This window comes from Pteropus alecto, unplaced genomic scaffold, assembly GCF_000325575.1.
Source record: "Pteropus alecto unplaced genomic scaffold, ASM32557v1 scaffold98, whole genome shotgun sequence".
Lineage (NCBI taxonomy): Eukaryota > Metazoa > Chordata > Mammalia > Chiroptera > Pteropodidae > Pteropus > Pteropus alecto.
In genome coordinates, this window is record NW_006443570.1 from 6,184,577 (window position 1) to 6,206,880 (window position 22,304).

The 22,304-nt window shown below is 37.1% G+C and overlaps 2 protein-coding genes across 18 annotated transcripts in view; one reads left to right on the forward strand and one right to left on the reverse strand.

Moving 5' to 3' along the window:
• The window catches only part of MBTD1 (mbt domain containing 1), a 58,165-nt gene extending 36,618 nt beyond the window's left edge, over positions 1-21,547 (reverse strand). For 6 of the 17 annotated variants that reach the window (XM_025041709.1, XM_025041701.1, XM_025041700.1 and 3 more), the window contains exons 1-4: positions 21,158-21,547; positions 20,185-20,251; positions 16,336-16,433; positions 12,673-15,415 (exon numbers count right to left, since the gene is read on the reverse strand). In XM_025041709.1, coding sequence (XP_024897477.1) covers positions 12,673-12,705 — 33 coding nt within the window. In that variant the 5' untranslated portion in view covers positions 12,706-15,415; positions 16,336-16,433; positions 20,185-20,251; positions 21,158-21,547. Of the gene's footprint in view, positions 1-12,672; positions 15,416-16,335; positions 16,434-20,184; positions 20,268-20,836; positions 21,120-21,157 lie in introns of those variants that run through there. The other 11 variants (XM_025041694.1, XM_025041697.1, XM_025041696.1 and 8 more) reach the window with 11 other exon arrangements.
• The window catches only part of UTP18 (UTP18, small subunit processome component), a 28,775-nt gene continuing 28,015 nt past the window's right edge, over positions 21,545-22,304 (forward strand). Inside the window, exon 1 of the mRNA XM_006924845.3 lies at positions 21,545-21,963. Within this exon, the coding sequence (XP_006924907.1) occupies positions 21,625-21,963 (339 nt within the window). The 5' untranslated portion in view covers positions 21,545-21,624. The remainder of the gene's footprint in view (positions 21,964-22,304) is intronic.

Below are 22,304 nucleotides of genomic sequence, written 5' to 3' on the forward strand. Positions count from 1 at the left end.
TCCTTTCTGGCTAGTTTAACTTAACATAGCCAATAAGAAAACTGAAATGTGTTGTCCAAAGCTTGACAAGATAAAACCATTCAAATGCATCTCTGAGTTTTATTAATGAACTGTATTTTCAGGTTATACTAGTATTAAACATGTGCATTGAGATGGGAAACTGATTTTCATTTGTATCAGGTATAACTATAAAAGCACCAAAATTGGTTTCTCAATCCACAAAATGGCAATATATATCCAAGTGAATACTGTCTTTTCAGTATTCACTGAATGAAGTCCCTTGGGAGGCTCTATACCTGTTCTACCTCCAGCTCTTTTTAGTATTCTTTCAGAATTCTCCTTTACAGCCAGTTTTAAAAAGAAAAACCTATTGTTTGTGATTACTTTAGAATTGTCCTATCTCCTCCAAAGTTTTCACTAGCCTGCTAACTTATTTTGCAGATTTAGTTCTGAATTACTTTCAGGTATTTCTATAAATCAAATGTATCTTCAAAGAATCAAAATCTACTACCACCAGGAGATTTCAAAAGAATAAATAAGACTCTGATGGCAACTCCAAAAAAAAAAAGTCTAACATTTTGAACAGATAAGGTGGCAGGGAATGGGATAGTCTTGTTTAGGTAAAGTGTGGGGCTAGGAACACAACATTCTAACAGATGTAGATTTAAGACTTTGTGTTTTTAAAACTTAGTATTGCCATTTATTAGCTGTGAACTTGGGCAACTTGTGAGACTCTTTCTTCTCTTATGCATGCAACGTTCAACAAATATTTATCAAGCATTTGTGTGTCTCAGTGACAGAGGCTAATGACAGAGTAGTGTACAGAGCAGATGAGATCCATGGTTCTCACAAAAGTTAGTGTCTACTGGTGGGAGAAATCTAAGCAAGGCCAAGTGATGACGGCAATTAAGATGGGGTAGTCAGCTAGATGCAGTGCTGAGGAAAGACCCTGAGGACAAAAGGGGCAATCATTTAAATATCTGGTGCTCTGTGAAAAAGGAAAGGGCAAGACAAAAGCTTTCAGGGTGGAATATTTTGGCACACTGGAAGGCCAGAAGAGGGTGTACTGGACACATGACAAGGGCCCTTGATGGCCAAGGTATAGAATTGATTATTTTTTTCTGAGGGCAATGGAAAGACATGATGAAATATCATGGTGACTGGAATACACAGTTAATAAACACTGGCTAGAATTCTAAGTTCTAATAAATTTGCACAGCCCAACCCCATGTAGAGATGATCTCTAATATCCACAGTTTCATATAAGCTTGTCCACTGTACAGCCAGCTCGGTTGGCAGCTGATACATATTTACTGACCCTAAATGTCAATGCAAAAATATCTGTTCTGACTCTACTTCTCAAAGAATATAACCCTAAGATTTTAGGGGATCGTAGATTACAAACATTTTGGTTTCAATAATTATAGGCCATTAATATAAAAAAATACTATGGTCAAATAAATTTGTGAAAATTTCATTACTTCAAGCCCTCTTCAAACATTTAACATACTTATGAACATTATGATAAAAGATATAGTATGCAGTCTTTCCCAAAGCATCTTCAAGGACTAATGTTCTAGAGAAATGCTCTCTCACCTTTTCCATGGTGACAGCATGCACAGAAAATGATTACATGACACAAGGGGAATAAGTCTCTGGATGCACACAGCCTGAGGCCTCTGACTGTCCCAAGTACTGCAGCAATGCATGTCTGGACATACACATAATCTAGGGCACACTAGTTGAGAAGCTGTATCCTATTTGGGGAATGCTGTTCCATAACTATTTTTTCTTAGGTTAGGATAGAATACTAGTGAAACGTATATAAATAAACTGTAGTCAATTTATCCTATGTAAAACTTATTTAATGTAGGGGAGCTTGACTGGAAACTCTGCCAGACCAAAAACCCCTAAGGGAGATGCAACTTCAATGAAAGGGTAGGTGGGGAAAAACCTGACTACATGCAAAGAGGATCCAACAAGGGAACTTTCTGCCCATGTTCTGGAAGGGCTTCTTTGGGGTACTGTAATCACAGGCCTGCCCTCCTGAGAATGTCTGAGGTCATAATTTACTCTATCCCTAGATAGTCTGGAAATCCCCAGGTCAAGAAATGAAAGTGGTTCCAGGATACTAGTGCCCCCTGATATCCAGTAAAAGCAATCTTAAATCATCTCAGGAAATAAATCATCTACAATTCAGGCCTTTCAGCATTCCCATAGATTTTATCAAATATGAGTACGCAATCAAATATCAAACACACAATAAGCAATCCACCACAAGCATGTGCCAGCATAAAAAGATCAGGAATCCCAAAGATAGGCACTGGAACTGTCAGAGACAGAATATAAAATAACCATACAAAAACTGATTAAGAATAAAAATAATGTTGAAAAATGAGCACAGGATTAAAACAATCAGCAGATTTAAAAAGAACCAAATATGACTTCTTTAAATAAAAAATATAACCACTGTAAGCACCTCAATAGATGAGATGAACAGCAGATAAGACATGGCTAAAAAAGAATTGGGAAATGGAATATAGACATTAAGAAAATACCCAAAGCAAAGCAAAGCAAAGCAAAACAGAAACATGGAAAATAAAAGGTTAAAAGAGCATTGCATATAATGATCGAATGTCTACTAATAATTCTCAAAGGAGAGAATGGAGAAAGGTATTGCTGAATGAGATACTGGCTGAGAATTTTGTAGAAATAACGAAAACACAACATCACAGAACTACAATATATATTAAGCACAACAAAAAGATATCCACATCTAAATAGATCACATTTACAAATTGCAGAACACCAGGGAAAAGATTTGAAAATCAACCAATCACCACAGTGATTCTCACTAGTCAACAAGTCCAACTCAGGCACATGAAGTCCAATCAGCTGTTTAGGAACTATTGATAGGAACAGACAGGCAAGGACCACCAATCATCTGCGAAAGGTCTCTAAGAATGTGAAAGACCAAAACAAATCTTTAGAAGAAAAGAATCTATAGGAAATAGAAACAAAACACCAAAAGCAAATTTCAAAAAGTGAACTTAATTCTTCAGAAATATAAGAATGGCATACCATCATTGAACATGACAGATTGTATGGAATTTAAAAACAGAAGAGGCAAAGTAACAAACTAAATAAATGGATAATAAAATTAAGGAAATCTTTCAAAAAGCATGTGTGTACATGAGACAAAAAGCCAGATAATAAAAAAGATAACATTTAAATGCAGAAAACCCAAAATCCAAAGAATAGAGATACTGAAGACAGACAAAGTAGATGAGGAAAAAATTATATAAAGGAAGAAAATTAAAAAAAAAAAAAAAACTTCCAGAATCAAATGCGTTTCTATATTGAGAGCATGCAAGCCCAGCTTAATGACCTAAAAAAAGCCAAAAAAAAAAAAAACCAAAAAAAAAACCAAACTATGCCAAGGTTTATTATCATAATACAAATTACAGAACTCTTGACTATAGATACTGAAAGCATCAAGAAAAACTATGCTACATAAAAACAGAAAGGAACTGGGGTATAAGCGGGCTTCCAATAGAAAAATTACTAAAAGTAATGCCTTCAAACTTCTAAAGAAAAAAAATCATATCAAAATCTATACTCAAACCTCCAAGTGAAAATCAATGAAATAAAAATGAAAAACAAAAAAATAAATCAAACAAAAGCTAGTTCTTTGAGGGCAGTAAGATCGATAAACCTCAAATCACATAGACACAAAATTTTCCACTATCATGAATGAGAGATGATATCACTGGATTCTACAGATATTAAAAGGACAGTAAGAATATTAGCAACAACTTTATGCTAATAAATTTGACAACTTAGATGAAATGGACAAATTCCTTGAAAGACACAAAACCGAACCTCACTCATAAGAGATTACCTGCATAGGTAAATAACTATAACCACCTGAATAGGTAAAGAAACTTAAGTTGTAGTTAAAAACCTTGCACAAATTACTCGGAATACTTCCATACAGACTTGTTTTCTGAAATAAAAACTTTCTCACTTCGAGGTTTTTCTCATGATTACATTTAGGTTGTAGATCCCGTTGCTCTCAGGAAGCAAATCCAGGTTACATGATGTCCATCTGCCTCTTATTGGTGATGCTAAATTTGACAACCTGGTCTAGGTGTGGTCTGGTTCTCCAATTTTCCCTCTTTTCACAAGCAATTAATGTATGGGGAGACATTTAAAAACAATGCAAATATTCTAATAAAAAATCCACTCTCGATTTAGCGTCCAATGATGATCTTGCCCAATCTATGATTTTTCACCGCCAGAATTCCTTCCATATTCCTCAGTTGACATCCTTCTGTAAGATCTCTCTTTTTTTGTACTCTGGGTACCAATTTGATTCCTATTTTTCAATGGCTTATAATTCATTTTTGTTTTTAATTATTTAGGAGCTCAAATTACACCAAACTCAGCCAGTGGGAGCCCTATCAAGCTGACTACTGTGTTATTCTGACATGCCTCTATCATGTTTTCAGCAACTCCTTACTTTCTGATGTAACAAGATATTCCAGGTTTACGTTATACTCATTTTCCTGTTTCAGACTCCAAGAAGAGCCTTTCAGTGGTTTCTTTCAGTGGGGTATATTAGAAATAAGGATCTTGGAGCTCTATGTGCTCATTGTTACATGAGTATCTCTTTGCCTGTGGACACTTCAGTGGATGGAACTGGAATATGTATACATATACATAATTTAGAAAATCATGGGTTTACACTTATATCTCCAATTCCAGTCCATCCCATAGGGCCTTTCCTGACCATGTCTCTCACACAGTGAAAACCCTGGCTCCCAAGAAAAATAACATTTACTAATTTGCTTGATCCTTTTATACTTTTAAATAGTTTCAGAAGCACATCTATAGTGCTACAAAAAAACAAACTTAAAGAGTTCAAAATTTCTTTGTAGTCCCTTCTCCCAAACTGAGGGGCAAGAGTAATGAGTTTAAAAATTACATGGATTAGATAATTTTCCTCTCCTTCAACATGGTTACTGATTTGAATGAAGTCAGGTTTGGTTTGCTTTTGGTTTTCAGTCTTCCCCTACCATCCTTATTTCATTCTTGGAGACTACCTAAAAAACCACCCTGCTTCCAAATATGAAGAACTAAGCAAAAAGTTGTAACTTGGAGAAATGTCATTTTCTTCCCTGTCCCACCATGCACCCCTGTAGGTGGGTAGCCAACTTTATTGCTTTCTGGTTCATCTTTGTTTATGTTTTAAAAAGGTAAACAGGTATATTTGCTTCATTTCCTCTTCTTTCTTACACAAAAGGCCACACAATAAATTCCTGCCCTTTGCTTTTCTTAATTTAGAACTATATCCTGGAAATCATTCATTTCAGTGTAAGACATCTTGCTCATTGTTTCTTCAGCTGTATAATGCTACATTGTGTATAAGTTTATTCAATCAATCTCTCCTGTTTGGACATTTAGTAGTTTTCAGTTTTACAATTACAGATATTGCTGCAGTAAATAAACTTATACATGTGCATGTACACGTGTACAAACACACACACACACACACACTTACACACTTTTTAACTGCTTGAGGTATATACCTTCAGGGTATATTCTCAGAAGTGAGATTGCTGGATGGAAAGGTGAATGTATATGTAATTTGTTATTCGTTACACTGTCAAATTCCCCTTCACAAAATTTTTACCATTTTGCATTTGCACCAGCAATAGTGAGTGTCCATTTCCCCACAGCCTGAGTGATTTTTTTCACAATGTGAAAGAGTTTTTGTTTCTAAACTTCTTTGAAAATAACTTCAAAATTCCAGAAGTTAGAATAGTAGTGAAATTTTATGAACCCTAGTCAGATTCACCAATTACTGATATTTGCCCCATGTTTTATTCCTCTTTAAACATATTTTTAAGTTGCACACATCTCTCTGCTCCGCCTCAAATGCAGTGTGCATTTCCTAATAAAAACATTCTCTCATTTCTTTTGTGTGTGTGTGGTCTGTCCTTTTGTCTTTTTTTCCGTAGGGCTTTTAGTCTTATGTTATTTAAAAATGTTTTGTATTTAGGAATTTACCCTAAATTTGTCCTTTGTCTGTTAATATGTGACAAATTTTGATTTTGTTTATGGAGTATTTTGCCAAGTAATTAAAAAAATATGTAGTAAAATTTATTAGTACTTTCTAATATTGATATTTATAAATATCAATACGTAATTTTTCACTTCTTGTACTGTCTTTATTACAGCAGTTATGTTTCAGAGAATTTAACAAAATCTATGTTCCCATAATTTATTATCCATTGTCCAATGGACTCAATGTCCTTTGTAACAGCAGTCCCCAACCTTTTTGACACCAGGGACTGGTGCTCTTATGAGGATCTATGCCTGATGATCTGAGGTGGAGCTGAGGCGGTGGTGCTAGCACTGGGGAGTGGCTGCAAATACAGATGAAACTTTGCTTGTTCGTCCGCTGCTCATGTCCTGTACAGACTGGTTTGTAATAGGCCATGGACTGGTACTGGTCCACGGCCCGGGGGCTGGGGACCCCTGCTTTATAGCATTTCTTTCTTCCGGTCCAACATCATATGTATTTGCCTCCTTAGCTTCCTTTAATCTGGAAGATTATTTTCGAAGAATATAGGTTCCTTCCCTCCCCTTTTAACAGAATGTTTTTCATTTAGGGTTCACCTGATGTTTCTTTATCAGGTTCAGGTTATGTATCCCCAAAGTACTACATAAGTGATGGATCTTTCTCAGAATATTACATCCGGAGGCACAGTATGCCTATCCGACCCTCACTGGTGATATTAATTCTGATCACTGTCAAGACATTGTCCAGTTCTTCCAGTGTATCCTTACCATTATTTCTCCTTACAATAAGCAATCTTGGTGATCATCTTTAAAAATATATATTCTCATTGAAATCCCACCCCATCCTGTCCCTAAATTTAGCATCCATTTACTTCTGCCAAACCAAATATTACTGATAGCTGCAAAATGATTTTCTAATTCTAGTACTTTCACCAGTCAGCAGCAAATTCTCCCATCATCCTCTTTACCCATTTATCTACCTATTCATTATTAGTATGAATTCACTAACTCCTGGTTATTTTCCCCAATGGTTTATAACTCAGTACTGTTCTTAAATTATTTGAGAACTCACATCATCCCAGATTTGGATACTAGGATCCCCTTGAACTGGCTCCAATGTCCTTTAAATGTGCCCCATCGATTTTTGTGTACTGTCTTATTTTTTAGAATATCAAAATATTTCAGGATCATTTCATACCTACATTGCTCCAGCCCTGAAATCAACCACTTCTTCAAGCTCTTTCCTTTTTTAGGGGGGACTGGTACTAAAAACCAGGATGAGCTCTGTATTGTTTTACAGAATCATTTTTGTATTTCTTTTGTGTGTGTGTGGTCTGTCCTTTTGTCTTTTTTTCCGTAGGGCTTTTAGTCTTATGTTATTTAAAAATGTTTTGTATTTAGGAATTTACCCTAAATTTGTCCTTTGTCTGTTAATATGTGACAAATTTTGATTTTGTTTATGGAGTATTTTGCCAAGTAATTAAAAAAAAATGTAGTAAAATTTATTAGTACTTTCTAATATTGATATTTATAAATATCAATACGTAATTTTTCACTTCTTGTACTGTCTTTATGAGAAATCTGTAGTACTGTTGCTTCATAAAAATGAAGTTTTTCTTCATTTTCTACATTCCGAAATAATTCATGTAGCATTGAGAATACATGGTCTCTAAAGGTTTTGCAGAAACCCTATGAAATACCTGGGCTTGATGTTTTGTGGGATAGAGCCTTGACACAACTCTGTTCCTTTTATAGAAATTATCTAAGTTTATTTTTTTTAAACCTCAAATGAAGTCAATTTTCTTAAACTATTTTCCTAAGCAATAATCCACTTCATCTATGATTTCAAATTTACAAAGAGGTGTGAAAAATAGTTGAATGATTCTAAATTTTCTCTATCATTTACCCCTTGCCATTTCTTATTTTGTATTTTTGTGCTTTCTCTTTTCTCCCTTGATTAAACTAGGTAGTGGTTTATTTTGTGATTTTTTCCCCAAAGGCCCAGGGTTGATTCATCATTTTGACATATAGTTTCTCTGTTCTTCAACTCACTAATATCTACTTACATCTTTATTATTTTTTTGTTTTTGTTTTTGTTTTCTTTTTGCTTACTTTGTTCTTTTTTGAGTTGGGAATTTATTTTTGTTCTCTTAGTGTGTTAAAGTAACCAGATTAGGCCCAAGATGGAGTTGCTCATGCTAAGCTCCACATCAACAAACCAAAACTTCTATTTCTATGCTCAGGTCTCCCAGAAAAGGCCTAGGTCAATCTATCAGTACTTACCTGCTCAGCACAAGTTAACTGACCCAGCTCCAAGACTTCCCTTTGCTCTATTAAGGAAAGTAATCCTGCTACAACCAATCAGCAAATGCCCATTGTAATTTCCTTGTTCCTGCTCACTTTGGTCTATACAGATATCCCTTCAGAGCCCCTTGCTATCCAAGACTGGATGCTCAGTAACTTATCAATTACTGAATAAACCCAGTAAGATATTCAAAATGTACTCAGTTGAATTTTGTTCCTTAAAAACTGACACAGGTATTTAGGAATATGAATTTTCCTGTGCTTGCTGCTTTTAATGCATTCCACGGATTCTAATATGTAGTAATTCATTATCATTTTTTAAAAGCTGCAATTTGTTTGCATTCCTCTTTTACTTCAAAGTTTTTTTTTTTTAACTGAGGCATTTTAATGCATATCAAGATCCAGAACTTTTCTGTCATTTTAAGCAAGCTACCTCATGTCCTTTCCTAGTCAATCCACCTCTTCCCCCTAGAGGAGTTGTAGCACCATTGGTTAATTTCACATATATTTAAGATACTGCATAAATGGGATAAAATTCTGACATTTTTATATCTTACTTCACTCAGCACAGTATTTTTTGAGACTTATCCGGATTATTGTATGTATGAATGGTTCATTGCTTTTTATTGCTGAGTAATATTGCACATTATCAAGATATTTCTCTCTTCTCCATCCAGATTTGACTACAATGAATAAAACTGCTATGAACGTTATTGTACAGTAAGTGCTCACTTGTTGTCAACAAGTTTTTGAAAATTGGGACTTTAAGTAAAACTACATAAAACAAAACCAATTTTACCACAGGCTAATTGATATAAAGGCAGATCTTCAAGTATATCCATCACTACATGGATTTAAGTTCCTATGGCTTATTTCTGGTCACAAATATATCATTAAACTTCTAAATAAAGACCTAAACCATTTCTAATATTAAACACTCAAGTAAATGTGAGTTGTACATACAATTATGAAAGATTAATTATTTTCCAACCCACTTATTCTAGTTCTGGGCTGAGGGTGTCCGGAGTCCACGCCAGCAGGCAGAGTGCACAAGGTGGAAACCAACCCTGGATAGGATGCCATTTCATCCCAGGGTGCGCTGTCACACACAACCATACTCACACTGGAACAATTTAGACACATCAATTCATCTAACATGAATGTATAAACTCCACACAGACAGTAGAACCAGCAGGGATTTTTCTCATCAGTGTTATGACAGAAAGACATTATTCGAGGACCTGTTGTACAAGACTTTTCAACATATAATTGGTTTCTAAATTTTAAGGTAGACGTGCCCTTTCGATTTTTGTTTTCTTTAGTTTACTGATGTTTTCATAACACATGGACAATTTTTGTGAATACTGTGTTTGAAAGAGAACATATTCTTCATTATTAGGATGTAGTCATGGATATATTTGAAGATTGGCTGATTGTTTAGACCTTTTATATCGTTATTTTTTGTCCACTACACCTTTCTTGTGTTAAAGTCTCCTATTTCTAGTGTTTCATTTTACTACTTGCATTTCTTAGTTTCTGCTTTATACAGACTGCTGTTTTATTTGGTATTTATAACATATCTTTGTTGTAAATTGTGGTTTTTAGAATTATAAACTGTCGTTTGTCTTGTTCAATGCTTTTTGGTTTGACTTCTACTTCGTTAATCCTGCTTTTTTATTATTTCTATTTGCCTGTTGTATATTTGCCCATTCCTTTACTTTTAGCTGTTTTAAAGGCCTTTCGTACGTAATGAGGTTGGGTTTTGATTTTTTGAGTCAATTTGAAAATTTTTTTCTTTTAATTGATGAAAGAATCCTCATTGATATGACCAGTATGATTTCAATTGTCATTATTTTGTTATTATTATTGTGTACACTATATTTACCATGATTTTTTTTTTTTTCCCCACATGATTGTTTTCTTTGGCCTTTTAAAAACTTCTTACAGCATTTTGGAAGGTTTGAATTAACACAAACATACCTGGGAGATATCATGCCCTTGGTTAATATTTGCACGTTCTGTTCCAGACCTCCGCAAAAAAGCGAATATTGCAATAAAGCCAGTTACAGAAGTTTTTTGGCTTCCCAGTGTATATGTTTTGTTTTCTATTACTCTTCCTTTCACGAATGTTCTCTGTAGCATGTGATATTGTTTGATAGCCTTTTACCCACAGTAGAACGTCTTTCAAAACTGGAGTCAATCCTCTCAAATCCTACTGCTGCTTTATCAATTAAGTTTACGTACTATTCTAAATCCTGTGTTATTTCAACAATCTTTGTAGCATTTTCACCAGGACTGGATTCTATATGAAGAAACCACTTTCTTTGCTCATCCACAGGAAGCAACTTCTCATCTGTTCTTTTATGGTAACAATACAGCAATTCAGTCACATCTTTAATTCTAGTTATCTTGCTACTTCTATTGTATCTGTGGTTACTTCCTCCATCAAAGTCTTGAATCCATCAAAGTCATCCAGAATTGGAATTAACTTCTTCCAAACTCCTGTTAATGCTGGTTTTTAATTTTTAAAACCTCTTCCCACGAAACACAGAGGTTCAAAATGGCATCTAGAATGGTGACTCCACTTCTGGTTTTCAATTTACTTTGCCTAGCTCCATTAGAGAAATTACTATTTATGGCAACTATATATAGCTTAATGAAATGTATTCTTACGTAATACTTGAAAGTCAAAATTACTCCTTGGTCCATGGGCTGCAGATGGATGCTGTTAGCAGGCATGAAAACAACATTAATCCTGTTGAACATCTCCATCACAGCTCTTGGGTGACCATGTGCATTGCCAATGAGCGGTAACATTTTAAAAGGAATCTTTTATTCTGAGCAGTAGGTCTTAACAACGGGCATAAAATATTCAGTAAACCAAGTTGTAAACAAATGTGCTGTCATTTAGGCTTTGTTGTTCCATTTAGAGAGCATGGGCAGAGTAGATTTAGCACAATTCTTCAGGGCCCTAAGATTTTCAAGATAAATTAGCACTGGCTTTAACTTATGGTCACCAGCTGCATTAGCTCCTGACAAGGGAGTCTGCCTGTCCTTTGAAACTTGGAAGCCAGGCACTGACTTCTCCTTAACTATGAAAGTCCTAAATGACATCTTCTTCCAATATAAGGCTGTTTCATATACGCTGAAAATCTGTGTTTAGGGTAGCTGTCTTCATTAATTAGCTAGATCTTCTGGATAACTTGCTTTCACCTTGCACTTTTATGTTATGGAGACAGATTCTTTCCTTAAACCTCACGAACCAACCTTTGGTGCCTTCAAACTTCTGCATCTTTCTCACCACTTTCAGCCTTCATAAAACAAGAGTTAGGGCTTTACTCTGATTAGGCTTTGGATTAAACAATGTTGTGGCCTGTGTGATCTCTATAAAAGCAAAAAAAAAATTCTTATCATTTGTGTGTTCACTAGAGTAGCACTTTTAATTTCAATAATTTTTCCTTTTCATCCACAACTTGGCTAATTGGCACAAGAGGCCTGGTTTTCAACATGCCATCCTCACCAAGCTTCATTATTTCTAGCTTTTGATTAAAGTGAGAGATGTGCAACTCTTCCTTTCACTTGAATACTCAGAGACTATTTTAGGGTTATTAATTGGCCTAGTTTCAATATTGTTGTATCTCAGGGAATAAGGAGGCCCAAGGAGAGGGAGAGAGATGGGGAATGGCTGGTCAGTGGAGCAGTCAGAACACACGTTAAGTTTGCCATCTAATGTGAGTGTGGTTCGTGGCACCCCAAAAACAATTACAATATTAATGTCAAAGATCACTTATCACAAATCACCATAACAAATATGATAATGAAAACCATTGAAATATTGAGAGAATGACCAAAATGTAACAGACAAACAAAATGAGCAAATGTTGGAAAAATGGCACCAATAGACTTGCTTGATGTGGGGTTGCCACAAACCTTAAATTTGTAAAAAAATCCCAACCAAACAAATCAGTATCTCTGAAATGCAATAAAGCAAAGTGCAATAAAGCAAAGAGCAATAAAACAAGATATCCCCATATCTTTTACAGTACCAGTTATCTTTTTGTTACCTAATCTTTTCCATTTTTCGGTTTCAGATGGCATCCTCTGAATCACTCATAATAGCTAAGCTGTATCATTAATCGTATTCTAGTTCCTTTTTCTTCCCTTTCTGCTCTAATTTCTTTTAGCTGCATTCTTTGTCAAAACATATAACATTTATGTACTATTCTTCTATGTCCCTACTCTTTATTCTAATCTTAGCTCAAAAATATGTGAAATACTCACTGTCAGTCTTTTTGAAGAAAATTTCCCAAACATTTCTTCCAGATGAAGCTCAGCCTTTAATAGTTTCCTTAGGAAGGGCTAATGAGTATAGTATTCCTCGAGTTCTTGGTATGTTCAAAAGTCTTGACACTTGAGGGACAATTGACTGAATATAAAATCATTGGTTAGCATTTTTACCTCTTGCTGCTCCACTGTTGTCTTGCTTTGTATGTTGCTTTTGAGAAATCTGGTAGCAGTTTAAATTCTCTGGCCCTTGTAAGTCACTTTATCTTTTTGCCTGGGGGCCCCGGGAATTTTTCTATATATATTTCTTCAGGCATGAACTTTCAGTATACTGATTCAGATCTTTTATTTCTAGAAAGTTTTCTTGGATGACAGCACTAAATATTAGAGCTTTATTTTTTTTCCTCTTGAGAGAAAAATTATTACACATTAGAATTTTAGACCCATCTTCCATTTAAAGTCAAGTTAAAAAAACAAATCTCATTTTCATTCTCTTGTTTCTCTGTTTTTCTTCAATGTCTTTTATTATATTCACATTTGAATCTATTGTCTAAGGGGGAATCTTATAGTCTTAATTTCTGGTATGATTTTGTTTTCTTCACTTTTCTGAGTTTAATCTACTCTGACTTCATTTCTGCCTGTTTCTGTTCCTTTCTGTTCTTTTATATTTGATTCAAGGTGTTTTTTTCCTCCATCAGTTGAAATGGCCTGATTCACACTACCTGTTTTTTCTTATATTAGTTCTATATGGATGAGTCCATTCTTTTCTATTCCGTTCATTTCATGGTCAGAGTTCCTAGGTCAAGGACACTCTTAAGTTTACTTTCTCTTTTCCTGAAGCATTATTGACTTTTTTCTTCTTCTTTTTCTTTATTGCCATTTCTCCAAGTCTCTGGCTTCACCTCTTCCCTACAAAGCACTGTTTATAATTTAAGGCTACCAACTGTGGTATTCTTTACTTTCAAGCTCTTCTTTGTGGTTAGAGCTGGGAACTATATCAAGTTTCAAACCTGTGTTCAGTATTTTGGAACTTAGTGTTGGATTTCTTTTGTAAGTGATATTTCATGCTTCATGTAAGTCTTCCACGCACAAACTCTCTTCAGTGAACCCGTTAAGCAGCCTTCCTTCTCCCACTCTTCACAGCCACAAGAATGGGCAGAAGGAGCTCTTGGAATCTGATTTACTTCTCTACTTATAGGTAATTTGAAGGCTGTGCTAATCTGTTTTTTATAATGCTGAAGACATAAGTGGTGTGTGATTTATACGTACTCTGTGTTGGTTTTATAACTTTATAGGAATGTGACTGGGAAAACTAGATCGGGCCACACCTAGAAGTCTATACATACATATTTAAGTAGTATATTTGAATATATTATCTTAGGACTACTGCTTTCGCCATTTTCTGAAACACTTAACCTGTCATCATTAGATTCACTTTTTGTATCATGTAATGGTATTCTAGAGTAAGTCATCATTTTCATCTAACCTGGTTCAGAAACACATTTTCCCCTATAGTTTATTTGCAAATTCCATAATAATCTTTTTTTTTTGCTAGTGATTTGGTCTCATGATTATTAATACTCATTAATAATTATTAGTACAACTAATATTTATAGGACACTTGGTATGTGTTAGGCACAGTCTAAACACTTAATGTGTAGTGTTTTATTTAATCCTTGTTAATATCATCTCTCTCATCTTAAAGATGAGCAAGCAGAGGCTCAAACAGGCTAAATAAATGACTTGCCCAGGGTCATATAGCTAAAATAAACACTAGCAATATGAATCAAGGAAACAATCTTAAATTTATGTTCAATTTTAACCTCCTTTCTCTTTCTTCTTAATTATGGTTTTAGGTAATGTACCTTTTTGAACACTTTGCTCTTCAAAATAAAACTGAAAAATCGTGTTAGGTGACTAGGACCTTGAATATAATGTAATGGCATTATTGCAGGTGGGGAAACCTCATCTAATATTTGGGCATATATGTATGGTAAGCCCTCATCCATCACAAAGGAAGTGAAAAGATAACATCTAAAATTCATGCATTCAGTAATATAAGCCTAATATTTAGATAGATATTAGGTAAAAAAAAGCTAAAAGAATTAAAAGTAGTCTCATGAGAGCTGAATTGGAAGAGAAAAGGATTGCTACAAGGGGTACTTTTTTGGCGGTACTTTTATCATTGCTTAACGTTGTACTATCAAGTACGTGTGTTTTAAAAAATGAGTTATTTTTAAAAAGTATAAACTATCTTTATAAAATTCATTAGACTTATTAAAATTGAGATTGATATTTGGCATTGGCAAGCTTATGTAGGAAGGCAAACTTATGCCATCTTTTTGGAAGGCAATTTGAAATAACTTATGAAAACTCAAAAAAAAATGAGTATGTCTTTTGACCAGGTAACTCCACTTCTAGGAATCTGTCCTTCAGAGATAAAAATGGGACACAAGAATCTATGTGGAAAGATATTTAAGTATAATGTAATGGTGAAAAAAATGGAACCAATCTAACCATCAGTAGTATAACAATTAGTAAACACTAAAATACTGAGTGAAAAAAAAGAATACATGCTGGTATATAAACAGATTGGTATATCTACATTGTTTATATATGTATTCAGAAAGATCCTAAAAGGAATAGCTAAACTCTTTAATAGAGTGAGAATGCGATGGGAGAATAGTTTTACTTTTCTATATTTTTCATTTTTTTTTTCAACAGCAAATGTGCAATTCTTCTGTAAAAAATAAAACAAAAAAGCTCTTAATAGTGACAAAATATAAGAAAGAATCACAAATCACAGTAGAATTTCATTTCCCTACTGTAACTGTCACCCTGATAAACCTTTCTCCCTATAAAATCTACAAAGGAATTGAAAGGTTAGCCATTAACTTGTTGGTATAATCAACCAAAAGTTCCAAAGTATAAACTTCCAAATGCAAACATGTATAAATATACAATCATGTAATAACAGTGTAACTCTTATATGAATAAACTCATCAAGAGTTAACAAATCTCCATTATCCAAACCAACATGGTGGCCCACATAATTTTCCAAGTTTTATGTTTAGTCATGGGATATAAGTTTTCTAACTCCTTAAATTTGAAAGTTACATATGTGAACTTAACAAAGTTCAATATAAGAATTAACAGGTACTCTATGATGACTGGACTCAGTAGGTGGTAGAGAGCCGTTTAGCTCTTAGTAGTCTCTTCCTCATTCCACAATAGGATGGAAAGCACAGTCTGACACAGTGATACTATTCACTGGCCTAAACAGAAATGCCTTCATTCTAAGTTTACTATTAGGAAGAAAATAAGTAGTAAGAATTTAGGATTATTGGGTTTTTGTTTGCAATAAGTGCAACGTGAAAGAATTCAGGCCAATGATATAATCAGGAGGAAATGGAAAGCAATATATCCTGAATAAGCCACCTAGAGAAACTGAAACAGATCTGGGGAATGACAGATCAATATATTATATAATAATATTCTAAGATTTAAAGCAACGGTGAGCAAAAGGAAGCTATTCTTTGATCTATAAGAAATACAAATTTCTACCTCTTTCGGCTCTGGTTCTACCACTTATGACTTTGGATGTAAAAATTACTCGGGTCTCAGTTTCCCTCTCTTCTAAATAAGGAAAATACCACTTACCACACAGGAAGAATGTATGATAAAACAAATAATTCACATGAATGGACTTTCAGTTCTTCAGAAGAAAGCTATGAATCCTTAAGTATGAACCTGAAAAGCTAATTAAAAATAAGATGACCATGTCAAAATTAAGTGTGAAACAGAGTAGCCTAGAGGGTCTTTAAGATTATCAGCTATCAATTCTACCCCAAATAACAGAATTCATACTAAAGCTGTAGTGCAAATGTAGTTCGAGTTCAATCAACCGATACCATTTCTTAATATGTTAATATAGCAAAAACGAGTTAAACAGGTTATTCAGTGTCATGCTGATTTGATGTGACCTAAAATTTTAATGTAAAATAATGACATTCTCTTGGTGCTTATCTTTTAAAAATATATTTGGAGTTGGTTGCTCAAAAAATAATCACTGAATAATAAATACTATAAGATATTAATAAATAATTAAAATAGGATTAAACATATATGTGTGCATGGGGTTATTTCTCTAGTGTATAAAATACCTGGAAACTAGCTAATTAAAGTTTTGAAGTAAAAAAGTAAAGTAATAGATGGTATTATCACTTACTGAACAATACATACAAATTGTGATGCTAAGCACCAGAAATACAAAGAAGTGTTAGATTTACCATGCATGTTCTACAGCTACACTGCAAACTATGGCCAAATACTGGAGAGGACAAAAAATGACTAAATTAAGGGGTACTGTACACAATCAGTTCTGTAAGAATGAAACAGGAATTGGCTAATACAGTGAAAAGGGGAAAAGAAAAAGGGATTCTGGGAAAATAGCTTAACATTTAAATTATCATTTATCGCAGCTTATATTTTCTTATACAGTGGTCATCACATCTGATTGGAAGTTTACAGAAACCTTGGGAGGGAGGGAGGCAGGACTGATGCTTGGCCTATATTTTAGATGAGGAAAATGAAGCTCAAAGAGATTAAGGCAATTTGCCTAAGATCTCAGGTCCAGAGGTGGCAGTTAGAGCAGGGCCAGTTTGCCAACTTTGTCCAGAGCTCATTTCTACTACGCTAAGATATCAATACTAAAGTGAGAACTAGAAAGGAGCTCAGAAACATTCTAATGCAGTGTTTCCTTAATCAACGTAATAAAAACTTTGTGAGACGTGCATTAAGAACAGATTTCTAAGTTCCACTACAGACACATTGACTAACCTCCAGGAGCAAAGTTTTGTATTTTTACAAGAGCCCTAAGAAGTGATTCTAGTGATTAGCTAAGCTTGGAAAATACTGTTGTATATCTGTATGTCCAATATGGCAGACATGTGGCTATTTATATTTACATGACATCAATAAAATAAAAAATTGGGTTCCTTAGTTGGATCAGCTATCTTTTAAGTGCTCAAGAGCCACTGGCTAGTGAGTATCCCACTGGACAGCACAGATACAGTGCATTTCCATCACTGCAGAAAGTTCTGTTGGATAATGCTGATTCTGGACCAACCCTTCAACTGTGAGGATAAGAAAACTGAGGTGCAGGATCATGTCCAACAAGTGCCATGAAGCTAGTTAGTGGCAGAATTGAAACTTTAATCTAGTCTGCTAATGCCCCTCTTACTATATCATCTTACCTCAAATTCAGGTTTTATTCTAATAGAATTATTTTTTCCCCATCTTTTCTGGGGGCGGGAGGGGGGGTGGGGAAGGTTCTAGCAAAGCAAGAAGAGAAATTTGAAATTTATAGGAAAAAAGCCCTAAAAAAAAAGTTTATGAAAAAAAGTCACAATTAAATGCAATCTTTGTATAAAGTTAGGTCTTAGACAGTTGAGAATGTGCCGGTATTAGGAGGCATAGCTTAGCTGTTTTAAATGTTTTTATTTTAAGTCCTTCCTCTTCTATTGTCCTGATGTGTTTATATTTATTTCTTTGGGATCTGAAATTCTGAAACTAATGATCTATTTCAACGGTCTTACCTTAAAATTATACATGTGAAAAGGTTAAATCTTATTTAGGAAACATTTTATAGATTAAAAAATGAGAAACAAGGAGCAACCAATAGAATAGAGACCTGTCTAATTTTGGAATGTGGTAAACCAATGAAGACTTATAGTAATTTAGTGGTTTAGTATTCATGACATTAATATGTTGTTTTCACTTCTAAGCTATAGTTTTACCTTCTTTTGACTATGTCACGTTTTAAAACAATTTAAAGTTGTTTTAACTTCCAATGTAACTAACTGAAGGACTAGAAATATCTAGGAAATTTTAGACATTAATTAGATCAACATATAGCCAGCCATAAAAAATATAGCAATGTGTTCTTTAAAAATAAAACCAGTTGTTCCTGTTTAGTTATGTTTAGAATGCAAATGTCTCCAGAGTCAGTCAACTTAAGTCATGACAGTTCATGTTTAAAGCAAGCAGTAAAATAACCTGGAGCTCCGTAGTACAGTAATTAAAACTTTAAAGACAGAATTATACAGCCCTATTAATTCTTTTCAGTATCTAGTATTCATTGTCATGTTAAATTCTAGTGACTAGATTTAGAGGAAATACTGTATGCCAAAGTTTGTATAAAATTAAAAATTAAATGGTTAAAAAACATGGCCCAAATAAAATACTTCTGAACAGATAGTTATTCAAGACAGTTTTTGCCATAATTTATAAGGCACCCAGAAGCCCCGAATATAGGGTTCTATATAAATAGAAGCTATTTGTTATTCAGAGGAGGTGGTACAAAATAAGACAGCTATTTTCTTTGTAAACACTCTTTGGTGTTGAGATAAACAAATAAAAAAAAAAAAAGTCTGAGCAGAGCAACAGTCTCTAAGCCATAAAAGGGGGAGAAAAAAATGTAAGTGCTCTTTACATTTTAAACAGAGAACTGGTAGTTTAAACTGAAATTTATTCTCTCATTTTCAGACCAGATTCATTACTTCTACATTTTATGTTATGTCTCAAACCCCACTTCACCATCTTAGGAAGAGGAAAACACGTGCTCCCAAGATTCTTATGCCAAAAGAACTACTTTTGGAGGCAGCACAGTTCACCAAATGAAGGAGAACATTAGAAAAACACTAAGTGACAAACAAAAGTAGAAACTGAACTATCTCAACTATCAAATGATAAATAGTGGCACATACTAATGTAAGGAGCATGAAAAATACTGCAAGCTCTGAGCAAATGTTAAAGTGCTGGAAAAGTTTCAAATCTCATAAAAGAGTTGGAAAAAACAGAGAAAGAAACGAAAGCACTGTGAAGGAAGGGCCCTCAGAAGGAAGACCAGCTTGAAAGGAACACACAGGTCAAAAGGAGGGGGGAGGGTTTTCTTCTGATCATCCCTCTACCACAAGATGTTTTTAACAGCTTCAGTACTATCCCCAAGAGGCAATTTCAGGCATCCTTAAGGATTCAGGCAACAAGCAAAGGTGCTTTGAGACAGGAGAACTACAGAGATAATGCTGAAATTACTAACTTCAAAAAGATGCACTAGTCAGAGAAAACAGCCACAAAATCCTCAGATCTTAATTCCCAAGTTTCCTGTAGTAAAATATCAACCGTTCTCAGACATGTAAGCCAGAACTTTTGAAACTGACCCAGCAAAGTTTCTGGCTGGCTCTATCTCTCAAACCCTCCACCCTCCACTTCCCTGCTGTTCTTTCCTGGCACACAAAATATAGGCCAATGAGCGGTGGGTGGGTGAGGAGGATGTGAGAGAAAATTTGAGAAGTAAAAAAGAGAGCAATTTAATAAGGACATGAATGAGTCTGTAGGGTCTATTAAAGGTAGGCAAACAATTAGAACTGAAAAACAGAACGGGCTTTCCCGGGCATCTGTGAACACTTAATGTTTGTTAAGGGTTTAAACAGAGGCCAGACTACCTACCACACTTGTCAGAGAGGCTTGCAGAGGGGACGGCTGCTTTTGGTGACCTCTAATGTCTCTTCCGACTCTGAAATGTTAGGATTCTTATTTCACAAAAGAGAATGCAATGGTCATAGAAGCCCACAGACTTAGAACCCTTTTAAACTAAAGCGGCCTAGGCGGCTGCTGACCAAACACCACTCCCACCTCTCCCTCTCCCAACTTGCCCACCCCGCCCCCTTTCAATATTTCCCCCTCCACGTGCGAAATGCCTCGCAGCACTCAAAGCGGAGAGGCGCCTTCCCCTGAAAAGCACTACAACTATGTCCCCTCGGGGGAAGTGAGGACTCCACTCTCCCACCCTGGGAAGCCAAAAAAAGAAAAGTCTCAAATACAGCCTTCCTCCCCAGCCAAAGCTGAAGGGGGAGGAGGCGGGACGCAGAGGAAAACTTTCTTCTAAAATTTTTCTCCCAGAGTACACAGTGTAGAGAGAACCCCGATAAGTCCCGGGCTAAGAGGATGGGGGAGGGGAGCCCCTGAATCGTTTAACGGCCGGTAGGGGGAGGGGAGCTCTGGAGGTTGAGGGGGCGTGGGATGGAGAAGCAGGCCAGGGAGCGGGGTCAAGGAGCTGCAGGGGATCCTGGGGTAGGGGAGCTGCAGGCGTCCCCCCTACCTGGCACACAAAGCGGCTGCCGCGCTCGGCTCTCACCAGATCCTTTGTGTTTTCCATCAGGGCCTCATGGGTAGGGGCTGTCCGTGCTCCCAGGGCCCGCGGCGCCCCCTCCCCGAGCTGGGGGCAGGCGCCTTTCCCCAGGACTATAGCGACTACAGGGGTGCCCCGGCTGGGCCCAGACCGGTGGCGGCTGCGGCAGCCCCCGGATTTCCCCCCTTTAACTAGGGTGGCCCCAGGATATCAACAATATTAGCATAGCCCTCCCTCCCCAGCGCGCCTGCGCCGTGACCCGCGCCCCGATTGGCCCACTTCCCTACATACCCTCCTCTCTCTCTCTTCCAGCGTGGGACCCTCTGCAGGCTCCGTACTCCACGGGCCGTACCAAAACGAAGGGGTGGAACAGGCAACTGGGTCTCGTGTTAAGTCGAGTGGAGAAAAAATCAGGAGAAAGAGAAGTTTCGTTCAGTCATCCTAGTTTGTACTCTGGCTTTCTTGTGCTCCTTTCAACCAGTTGCCGCTGCGAAGTTGTGTTGGAAAAAATTTTCCACTCCAGTCACGCCGCCTCCCCTTTACCCGGAAGATTGGTCCTCCCGGAGGAACTCCCATATGGGGAGGGGCTCGTGCGGGGAGTGGGCGTTACGTAGGGCGAGAGCGCTGGTCACGTGCTAGTAGACTGCGCAGCCTCGTTCTGGTCCCCCGGGGCCTAAGCCGCAGTGAACAGGGAGGCGTCTCGGCGCACGCGCAGTAAGGGTACACGTGAGCGCCTGCGTTTCTTCTCAAACCCAACGATGCCGCCGGAACGCGGGAGCCGAACGAGACCGGACCGGAGAACCAGAGCGAAGCCGAACCGGAAGACTCGAATGAAGCCGGACCGGAGAGCCAGAGCGGGGCCGGGCGGGCCGCCCCGAAAAGCTGCTCCTTCATCCCAGCGGAAACCGCCGGCCCGGCCGAGAGCAGCAGCCGCGGCGATCGCAGTCGCGGCAGAGGAGGAGAGGCGGCTCCGGCAGCGGAACCGCTTGACGTTGGAGGAGGACAAGCCGGCAGTGGAGCAGTGCCTGGAGGAGCTGATCTTCGGCGACGTCGAGGACAGCGAGGACGCACTGCTGCAGCGTTTGCGAGGCCCGCTGGTGAGAGAGTCCGCGGCGCGCGGGCTGGGCGCGCTCGGGCGGGGCGCGCGGTGGGCGGTGAGCCTTCGGGGGCGGAGCCTGGGCGACCTGCGGCGCCGGGGAGAGCTCAGGTGGGCGGGAGCCCGAGAACGCGGGCGCCGAGGAGGACGAGACCGCTACTTTCCCCACCCCTTTGGGAGTTCCTGCGCCTGGTATTCAGCACGCGCTCAAGACGTATTTGTCGAGCGAACTGTAGTCGTGAGCATCTTCGGGACTCAGCCCCACTATCTTCAAACTCAGTGATTGTTCCCTCGTGGTCATTCGATCGCCTGCCTCAGTACCCGGTGGTGATTCAGGAGTTC